Source organism: Limulus polyphemus, unplaced genomic scaffold (assembly GCF_000517525.1).
Source record: "Limulus polyphemus unplaced genomic scaffold, Limulus_polyphemus-2.1.2 Scaffold837, whole genome shotgun sequence".
NCBI classification, from domain to species: Eukaryota; Metazoa; Arthropoda; class Merostomata; order Xiphosura; family Limulidae; genus Limulus; species Limulus polyphemus.
Window position 1 is genome coordinate 239,209 of NW_013666447.1, and position 11,583 is coordinate 250,791.

The 11,583-nt window shown below is 31.1% G+C and overlaps 1 protein-coding gene and 1 long non-coding RNA gene across 2 annotated transcripts in view; one reads left to right on the top strand and one right to left on the bottom strand.

Annotated features, from left to right (window-relative positions):
- Positions 1-2,639: 2,639 nt before the first annotated feature.
- On the top strand, positions 2,640-7,327 carry LOC106460799. Its single transcript, XR_001290902.2, has 4 exons — positions 2,640-2,707; positions 4,636-4,713; positions 5,419-5,479; positions 6,327-7,327. It is a non-coding gene; the product is annotated as an uncharacterized LOC106460799 (long non-coding RNA).
- Positions 7,328-9,982: 2,655 nt separating this feature from the next.
- Positions 9,983-11,583, bottom strand: part of LOC106460792 (ATP-dependent DNA helicase Q4-like) — a 69,235-nt gene continuing 67,634 nt past the window's right edge. The window contains exons 21-22 of the mRNA XM_022387583.1: positions 11,190-11,331; positions 9,983-10,451 (exon numbers count right to left, since the gene is read on the bottom strand). Coding sequence (XP_022243291.1) covers positions 10,215-10,451; positions 11,190-11,331 — 379 coding nt within the window. The 3' untranslated portion in view covers positions 9,983-10,214. The remainder of the gene's footprint in view (positions 10,452-11,189; positions 11,332-11,583) is intronic.

The following is an 11,583-nucleotide window of genomic DNA, read 5'->3' on the forward strand; positions in this document are numbered from 1 at the left end:
TGTCGTTAAAATTTCGTCGGAACGAAGTTACGGAAAATCAATTAACAAACGGAGATGTAACAACACGTTTTACACTAATTCCCCACAGACTCCCAGCATCCAACTCAGTATAAGCATTTTCTTACTCACATCAGTGTATTTCTAACACTTAAGTGTCTGTCTGTTGGAAGGTCGTGGAGATGTGCAGAGTGCTTTGGGATGTAGGAGCTGTGGAAGTATTAAATGTAGGTATTACTTTCATCCACTGGTATCTTCTCATTTCCGACAAAATAAGCCATCTTGTAAGAAAAAGGAAGCCAACTGTGCCCAATACATCTTTGTTTGGAGTGCATGCAATAACTTTTGCTATGAAGGTTTTTCTGCACTGTTCTTGAGCCACTGAATAATTGGTTTTATACTAATATCTTTGCCTGAGCAGCTTTCAGTCGGGACTTGGCAGATGCCATATTTTGGACTATACATTGTTGTACTTTAGGTTGGTCATCTTTTCTATCAAATGCTTCCTTTTTGCATTGTGTTTACACTCTTCATTAATATATGGTCTTTGGGACAATGCATCAGCATTTCTATGGTTCCATCAGGACAGTGTATGATGTTAAAGTTGTACTCCTGGAGTTGTTTAAGCCATCTTGCTATTTGGCCTTCTGGATTATGAAAATTCACCAGTCACTTCAATGGTCCATAATCTGTCCAGAGCATAAGCGTTTGTCCATATAGATACCTTGATGAAAGTGCTCATGGCAAAATAAAACAACTTAATAACTCATTTGTGTTATTCAATACCTCCTTTTTGTGACATTCATTGCCTTGCTACAGCAGATAATCACATGCTCTTTTCTACATTGTACTTGTGGCAAAATTGCTCCCACTACAAAAACACTATGATCTGTGTCTAAAATAAATGGATCTTTCAGAGTTGGGTATGTCAATATGGGAATCATATTCAATTCTTCTTTAGTTTGTTGAATGTTTGTTTACAATCAGCAGTCCAACAAAACTTATTTAGCTTCTCGAATACCATGTGTACGGGACGAGCTTCATTAGGTGATGGTAAGAGCACAATCCAAGAAATACCCTTACTTCATGCAGGTTACTTGGTTAATTCACAATTATTGGGTTTCAGCTTAAGATTCTCTTTCCTCAACCAAATCAGAACCTTTCATAAGCATTTTCAAAGGTATTCCCAGGTGCGATTATGTCATCCAATTAGATGAGTATAGTGTTTCATGGTTGTTCAGAGAGCACACTCCATTAACCGTTGGAACATAACAGGAGTGTTACATAATCCACATAGTAATATGAAAAATTGCCACAATCCATTTCTTGTAGCACAGGCTGTCTTCTCTCAACTAGCTTTGTTTTTTTCCACTTGCCAATATCCACTCTTAAGGTCGAATGATGAAAACTATCTTGACCTAATAGAACATCCAAGATAGAGTCAGTCCTTGGATAGGTATCCTTTTGTGTAACTTCATTCACTTTCTGGTAGTCTGTGCAAAACCTTATGGATCCATCCTTCTTCTTCACAAGTGCAATAGCTGATGCTCAAGGAAAAGTACTCAGTTTGCTCCCTGTTCTTTCATTGATTTTGTTCTTCTGAACGCCTCAGCTTGTTTTGCAAGTGCAAATCGTTGATCTAATTAATGTATTGGGGTTGCATCTCCAGTATAAATCTTGTGAGATATTTTATTTGTTCGGCCTGAGTCATGAGGTCCTCTGGAGAAGGTGTCTTCATATTCAGTGAACAAGTTATGTAACCATTGGTGCTGATAAGCTGTAAGACCCTGATAGCTCTGGCAATACAATTCTTACAAGTTAGGTGGTAAGCTGTCATTATGTAAGGGTATGACATCAAACTTCCTATAGTATTCCTCAAAGGTGACTACTTCTGATGATCTTGGATGTGGAAGTATTACCCGTACAGCCTCTCATTTTGCAATATTCCATCCAGATTTGACGTTGATTTTATGGTTTGCTGTTTTCATTGCCCTAATGACAACATCTTTATTTTTCAGGTCCAATAAAAGCTCTACCAACCATTAATCCTTTAAAACATGCTGGAGTGTTTGGTTCTATCACATCTCAGTCACTAAATTTAAATTTATTTTAACAAGTCCTGGTGTGAATACTTCACTTCATGGTTGTATAATGACTGCTCTTCTTGTTGTCTCTATATGCTTCCCACGGTGCCTTCCCATCGAATTCCTGTGGCTTCCTTCGTACTTCATGAATTTATGCCAATAAGTTTGGTATGAAACTATAGGTTATAATTCAAATTTTAGAAGTATATATTACACAATTTCTTAATTTAAAAGTAGATATTAAAAAACACACAGATAAACATTGATTTTTATGTGTCACATAGTATGTTGAATGCCACACTGGTTCAAATTAGATGTTTGTGAAGTAAAAATACTAAGTCTATAGTTTGGTATGAATTAGAAACTCAAATAACAGATATTGAAAAGTTAGAATATAAACTAAGAAGGTCTTATCTTTTCTATTTGCTAAGATATTGCTTATGTAATCAAGCAAACACGATGGCACCCTGCCCACTTCTTTCCATTTTGAAAACGCTCCCTTATATACACTTTTATATATGACATGAATAATCAATCGGAAGCTCAGAATGTCCCCCTAGTGGTTTCCTCAGTTTTTCTAACGTGGCTAGCGCCCTTTCTTTCTCTTGAATCAAGATTTCAATGAGGTAGGTTGTGTCTTTAGTCTGCCGAAAATTTCATATTTTTTGAAAGAGTAAAATACATCTTAATAATGGCTGGAGACGGCTTGAATGGGTAATGAAGAAAAACTTTAATATAAGTTTAACATAACTGCAAATGTACAACGTTTCGACAAGGTTTTGTCATCATCAGGTACCAAAGTGGGTTCCTCGTCATCGAATTTAAAATACATCTTAGTTACTAAGCTTGATAAATTATAGTGGAATTCTATGGTATTGATGTAGTAACTTATGATTTTTTTAGTTATTCAAATATATATATAAAACCTAAGAAAATATTTTGTTTCATATCCTCCACGTGCAAAATCTTTGAAGGCTTAGCAACCTATGTCAAGCAGCAACCGAGTACAAAGGTCGTAACTAGAAGAAATAATTGTTTGCTTTAATTCTTTATTTGTTGTTCTATGTTTTAAGGAAAAATAAGTCAAAATAGTAATAATCTATATACATATATAATGTATAATAACTGAAATGTGACTTCTTTACAAAATACTAGTCTACTAAAATACAGCCAAGACAAGTTACTTTGTACACAACAAAGGTCAGTTTTATGTTATTGGATACAGTAACATGAGTGCACGTGTGTCACATTATTGTAATTTCTGTACTTGTAGCCAGGCACGACTGAAAGGTCAATATGATAAAGATAATCACTATATAATGTTATGCGATTTAAGCTATTTTGTCTAAACATTTATGTTTTCGTGTAATAATTTGTGTTCATTCTAGAATGATAGAGGCATAATTTGTGTTTATTTCCTAATTTTTATGGTGGTTGTGAGATTGTTCAAATCTACCAAACCTGCACAGAGATTAATTACTGAAAATTACAGATAAAATATAAAGTTTTTCTTAAGAAACATATATAATCTAGACATTATAAAGATGTGATAATTCAAAATATTCTGATGCATAAAAGTATTTTTAATCTTAAAATGAAAATTAATTTGCATGGTACATAGGCAAGATATAAAAAGAAAAAAGGAAGGTGAGAGAAACATTGCTATACAAACCTTACGACTTAATAAAAAAATTAGATATTGTGCATATGAAAGCATTGTCATGTTTACTGATAATCTGCCAAATTTCGTTAACATTCGCTTACTAATTTAAAACTTATAGCATGAAAACTATAACAACCACAAAATGGTTATGAGGTCGTTACATTAACCAACCGTGTATTGAAAGAATTAATGGAAACACTACTCACACCTGTAGAGATAATTTTTGTGACAAGTTGTGTTGTACCTTTTCAAATGCTTATTGAAAGATGTGCATTGTAGTTTTTTTTGTGAGTTATTTTTCTAAGCTATGTACTGGCTTGTTTTTATTCTACAGTGAACAACCTTTCCATTTTTAATTTTATGTGTTTATTTAATGAAAAATCATACCTTTGGCTGATATAAGCTATTTATAATTAGATTTTAGGTTCTGTAGAAAAAGAGTTGCCAAATACCTGATGCTTAGGAACCAAAAATAAGTCCTACGAGTTAACAGAAAGTGCGATGGGCTATCTCAACCTTGCCCAAGGAAAATTTGGGACCCAATTTTTGGTCTTTTTGTAAATTATGCATTTTAGAAAAAATATATTACTTTTTTGTACAATATAATATTTATCAATCAATGCATTTTTTTTTATGATACTGGTTTTTGGAAAGATTTTGTAATACAGTGGTAATATTTACTTGAAAGCTATTTGTACCTAATTTTATTACTTAAAATAATTTTAATTTGAAGGTTCGACTGTGTATTTTTAAAACTATAATATTGACTGTGGACTATTTTACTTCTACAGAGCTAATAATTAATCCAACTTTACTATGATTTAATTAAGAGTCAAACTTCCTGTTAAGTACCAATATTAATTAATGATTATACCCCATCTTTGTTTTCAGGAGGATTTTCTTCCAAATGTTTAAGAATGTTTGAATGACAAAAATGTCTTAGCACTATGTCCTGCAGTGGATTATATGGTAAGTTGTTTGATGTTCTTGTATATAAGCAAAAAGATTATTGGATGTTTGAAAATTGACACATAATGGTACTTGACAAACTTCATTTCCTATATTTAGAGTTGAAAGTTTTTAAGTTTCTGTAGAGATAGATTATAATCAACTAGTCTGGCTGAGATGAGTCTCAGTGCATGGAGATGTTTGTGTAAAGAATAAAGATAGTTTTGTCTCTCATGCAGATTGCATTCTATAACCTCTACAACCTTCTAAGTGTGTATCTTTTGAAATCATCAATGTAGGATAACATGAAAAGTTGGTAACTGATATAAAATTCGTAATACATGTTAAATAGCACTGTAAGACTTTTATGGGGCTTTTATCAAGGAATGTTTAGGTCATTCAGTTATAGAAGTGTGAGTATTACAGGTAAATATGATCTAACAGTTGTCTTTATTGAACTTTATCAAGGAAGGTGTGTACATGTAATCTGAAATTTGAAGTTGAATTGTAGACACTGTTGAGCTGGTTATGATGAGAAACTTTGTCCGTGTTTCAGATGATACAAATGATTATCAAATATTTCTGACACCAGCATTAATTAGTTAGAGAACAGACTTTGTTTATTTTAGGTTTGATTTAAATTGAATGAGATTTTTGTTCATAATGAGGTAAACAAGAACTTATGAATGGCATAGTACCTTCAGTTTTCTTTTTTGTATGAACTAGATCTGGAGATCAACCATTTGACCAAAAAAAACATAGTAGGCCCTAAAGAAAATATTACAAGGTAACAATAAATTTTGACATACTTATGTTTTTAGTGAGTTTTATCAAAGTTGACCATACCATAAAGAAAAAAAAAGTGATTATTGCATTCTGAACAATTCTGGGTAAAATTTGGTTGTTAAGTTTTTGTTGAAAGAGTTGGATTTTATTGGTTATTCCTAATGTTTATAAGCCTCAAAAGAGCAACATACTAATACAAACACATAGATTATGAAACTGGAAGAGTTGAAAATGTTAAAATATAATTTTATTTTTATTTCATTAGCTAAAAATAACACTACTTTTTTAAACCTGTTCTCTTAATAGTTGTTTTTTTGTTCATAGGTTTAAGTTATATTTTCACAAAATAATTCCTAATATAAAATTTCACTCATACTTTATGCACAAATATTTTAACCACTGTCACTCACTATTACACAATTTTTATTGAACTTCTTTAGAATATGATCAAGCTGGTTGTGATGAGAAACTTTGTCCGTGTTTCAGATGATGTTAGTGATTATGAAAAAAGTCTGATACCAGCTTTTCATTAACTAGGTCACCATATGATTAGATAATACAGCAAACCTTTTCAGAACATTCTTTTCTCTCAAGTTGTCTTGTTAGGTTTAGGATTATTTCTTGAATTATTCCAAGGGGTAAATTAGATTAAACACTGATTTAGGTTTATGGTAAATTTTGATGAAATTCTGGATTTTTTCAGTAGTAATATTTTAGGAAGACTCGAAAGTACAAGTTTTTGAAATTTAATGTTATATTTTTGTTTCTAATTTAAAGGTTAATCTGTACTTGCATGGTGTCTTCTTGGTATTTGATCATGATATTATACTGTAAATTATTTTCATTAGGATATTACCAAAATAGAAAGCAACATAGCCAGCTAATCCAAGCAATGGAAATTTAGGAAGAAAGTAGACAGGCTCCCCAATTTGATAATCATGGAAAAACTACTACTAGTATATTAGCTTCATCATCTTTAGAGACTAACATCTCCATCAGACTACGACTCCCTCTGGGTGTTTCAGTTATAATTCTTTGCCATCATAATTACATCCAATTAAAATGCTATGGTGAAGAAACTAAGGCACAGTAGTTATTCACATCAATTGTTTGGTTTGTTGCAAATCAAGAAGTGGAAAGGATCTATTCCATGTTTTTACTTCGGGTTCCACTCCAGTGATGGATGTTTCAGCTTTGTTGCCATGTATGCACAAGAAGAAATGCTTTTCCTTGGAGGTCTTGGAAGGATTAATATTGTAAAAATTTAAGGATATTTCATAGTAAGATTTATAAATTATTTTAAACATCGTTACATCAAGAAACACTTGGTAATTAATTATTGTAAACTATTGTATTTTCCTTAAGATTAAATGTATTTTGATTTAAAGAAAAACATTCACTGTTACTTTAATATGTAGGGCATTTTTCATTTAATTGCTGATTGCAAAAAAATTAAAGGTATTCTTTTCAGGGATTGCACATAAAGGTCAAGGATTCTTCTCAACAAACATTCATGAAACTTTAGGTAAAAATTGTTTCAAAATTCCTGGGATCAATGTTAGTGCATTTGTTGATTTCTTGCAGAAGAATTGGAAGATATCAAACTATTTCATCTACAACCCTGTCGCAGAAGGTGCGCATCCATTAAGAACATGTTTCACTAACCTGTAAAACTTAGATCCCAAAATTTAATACACATTTAGAACTTAATTTTTATATCAAAATTTTGTTTCTTTACAAAAATTACAATGAGGTCTTGTGTAAAACAGGTGTCTGAAGTTAGGTGGAAAGAAAATTAGTATTATGAAATTGTAATACAATTTAATGTAAATAAAACAATTTCATCATACTTATTGTGCATTTGAAGTTTTATTAACAGTAAAATATTTTAATACTATCCTAAATAGGCTTCAGATTGCTAATACTTGTTTCATTGTAAGATGGTGGCTGAGGTTAACATCAGCATTATGTACAACTGAAATGTGTTTTAGGGCAAAGCCATGTTGGGCTCTTTGCTGTATGTTTCAGAAATACTTGTTATATCATACCATGAATTAAGGTGACCTTCACTTTCCTAAATCATGGGAAAGAATAAAATTGAGTGTAATAACACGCTCTTTTAGGTCAGCAAAATCTATACTATAACTGAACTGCCTGCAGGTACATTAGTTGCAAGATAAGCAAACATCTGGTGCACATGCATAGATGGATGCTATCTGGACATTCAGGAATGTGACAGGCTAGTGTAAAGGGAAGGGACCTGTGGTCTGCCACAATTATAAGGTGACTATGAATTTTACAGCCTAATTATTAATCAAAAAACATCACCTTATAATCGGGCCAATCCAGTATATGCAAGGTAAGATGTAATAATACTTTGGTAACAGTAATAAACTGTATTTTCCAAGAATTGCCACTCCTTAACAATGAAAGATTCAAGAATCTATAAAGGTGTGATATAACTAGAGCACATACCCATAAGAATAGAATATATAGTTCCAGATCCTAACAATTCAAATTGGTAAGAAAAATTACTTATCAGGGGTGTGTGTACTGAAATACTCCAACAGAGAGTGATGTTTAAACTAAAGTTCACAAGTAAAAAATGCTACCCAAAAGCCTAATGGATATATATATGGTACACCAATTTTGATCTTTTTTAAAATATATGCCAGAATAAAGAAAGTTTGAACATCGGGGATTTGTATGTAATTGCTCATATTTTTTTTTAGAAATGTCAAAAAAGTTCACATTTTCCTTTCCATGTTAAAAGGGATAAGAACACCATGTATAAATTACACGGGTTGGAGTCACCATAATTTTTCTTGTACATAAATCTTGTTATAAACAATAAAACCACATAAGTGTCAAAGAAATATTTTTTGGACATCTCTACTATATCTCATTTCTTCTTCAGCCAAGTAAATAATATAAGATGAAAGTTATTTATGGTATTTTCAAAATAAATTTGTAAATACTGTATACAGAATTAAATGTAACCAACTGTACAAGAAAAAGATGTTGGGGTAGTGTTGTTTACACAGTATTCTTGTGAAGAGACTTATTACATGGGAAAAATGTAATAATGAAAGAAAAATGGATTCTAACAAAATTCAGTGTGATCATGATAGCTTGAGAGTATAAATTTTAAAAGGAAGCAATCAAACAGCTTTAGAATTAGGGTAATAACAGATTTGATAAAAATGAATATTCACTTGCAGAAACATATATATGTAATGGATTGCTATATTATCGTATTGTTCTAGATTAATTGGTACTCGGGTGAAGATCGTGCTTATTAGTGGCCATGGACAGTGGGACTCAGGATAGTGTGGGCTATAGCACCTGGATTCTCCCCTTTAATCAAACTACAGGTGTTATTACTGGGGTAATCTGAAAACTACTGTTGCTGTTATTTTCCTCCAAAATTGTACCTTTTGTAATTTCTACATCTGTTACGGCATGATTTTTTATATCTATTTATTACTAGAACAGCTACTGTACTGAAACCAGAAGTTTAAGTTTTTATGGCAGATATATTTAATGTCTACCATTACCTGTTTGGTAGACTGTCATATGCACAAACATTAATTACTAAAATATTCTTCTATGTAAGATGATATTTTTTTGCTTAAATAATATTCAATGTGGTAATTATTATTATTAAACATACAAATTAGAATAACTAATTCTTACCACAGGCTATTGTTATAAATAATATTTTGCTTAAAATATACAAAAAGTTGAAATACTTCTGGTTTTTATAGAATCTAGTTCACTGTACATCTGGAACCAGCACATTAAGGTGTGATCTTTAAAGCAACTTTGTATTTCAGATAATATGAGCAATTATCATAGAATACTGTTATTTTAAGATGTTATTCAAGGGAAAGCAGGAAAACATGTCAAATTACATTTTTATCAACCACAAAATTCTGACAGCTTTAAATAAGTTTTTTTTTAATGCAGTTGTTTGGAACTATAATACTTTTGATCGACATCCCACACCTCCCTCACAGAACCACCAAAAGAAATGAATTAATGTGGATATTAAGTGGAGTTTGGTGAATTTAACTAACGGTGGCCAACGAGGAGAAAGAATTTTAGTTGTGTGGTTAAATATAGTTTTTGCTTGATCCTTGCAATAATTAATTTATTTACTATTAACTAATATGGAATCTAACCTCAAGACCAGAGCAAAGCTATTTTGACATCTTTGCTCTTGTTTGTTTGTTTGTTCTTCATATTACAAAATACAGTTATTTGGTGGTCTAAAATATATTAACTTTCAGTGTAAGGAGTTAACAGTACTGACAGTATAACATCAGTTGAATCTAGCATTTTTTTATTATTAAACCATCAGATTATTAGCTATGGATCAAAGAAAATGTGGGTTTGACATGGTTCAGCTGAGCAATGTTGGTTATTAATAATACAGATTTAGGACTTTAAACTGTATATAAAACAAAATATCTTCACCTGTATGGAGCTGTTAACCATGCAATAAAACTGTTCTAATGATGAAAGAAATTGCAAACCTAACACACTATGATCATAGTAACATGAAGAAATAAAACAGTTGTCAATTCTTATGCTAATATGGTCCATTTTTAGGCTCAATAACACTGACCATCACACATAATTTAATATAAAATGTTACAAATATTTACAGGTTTTCTAGAAAAATTTATTATAATTTAATTTTTATTTAAAATTTGTCTGTCTTTAAACAGATGTCACAAATCTTTCATTCGTAGCAGCTCCTTGCTTGCAAGTTGTTGAATTAGATGAAAATCCACATTTAAGTATCTTCGCCAAAATTTCACACGACCCCAAACCTCCGCAGGATAGCGTGGACTCGAAATTCCATGAAATATTCTTGCTATTGCTCTACCTGTGAAGTTCTCATCATGATGTATGTTTATAAAAGCTTGTATGTCACAACAGATTTCATTTTCTGGGATTTTCTCAATCTATAAAATGTTGGGACATATTTGAAAATTAGTGCAGGTATATATTTCTTAGTTGATACCTTAAATGTATGAAACCATTATCAGCAATTTTTACTTTCCTAGAGAAAGTGCTAACAAAAAGTACTAAGTATCTACAGAAGACAAAAAAAGATTTTTAAAACTTTTCTAAAAACTGACAATAATATTCCATTCTTTGTAGTTATTAATTAAATGAAACACTCATGAGTAAATGGTATGTTTTTAGAAAGTTCTAGATGACACAAAAGACATATTTTATGGTAGTAATATAAAAATGAAGCAGATAGTTAAATACAGAGGTGTTGAAACATCAATACAAGTACTAACATACTCCCGATCTTACCTTGTGTGGTATTTATTTCACACGGAACAAATGTTTGAATGATATCTAGTATATAGACAAATTCTGATTGGAAAACATAACAACATCATTTCTTTGTTAGAAGTGGATTAGTTTATGAAAAGAAAAATTGTGGATTTTGTTTTAACTGAAACCGTTACTCTAATATTCTTCCCAAAACAAAGTTATAATTTGATTGACTTATTGTATGTTTAAGCATCAATTCTAGATAAATCTAATACATATTATTTAATATAAGCAAGCCTAATAACTAATACTTTATATTAATGCACACCATATAATGAACCTTAATGAGAAGTATTATTATTATATATATATATATATATAACTGTAAATCAGATTTTGACTTTGATACATACCATATTGCAATGTTCTGTGTTTACTATAGAAAAGCTCTCACTTTCATCACTCTCAAAGTATTGTTTGAGAATTGTCTTCAGCTTCTGACTCTTCTCCTCATCACAAGAATCACTACATTTAGTGTAGTGGCTGTATGAAACACTAGTAGACAAAAAATTTAGTTCTTTATGAAATTAAATTTGTCCATGACTCGTTGTTTTCCGAGTTAAGCATGAGGATAAACTTGCTTTTAAACACCATAAATTGCTATTACATGTGCAATAACTGTCTGTGACTATTCAATTATGTACAGCTGCAATGAAACATTAACTTGAAATAAAAATATATTTATGAAAGAAATTTAAAATGTTTTTATGTACATATATAAACATGAAATCTTAGTTAAAAACAAAA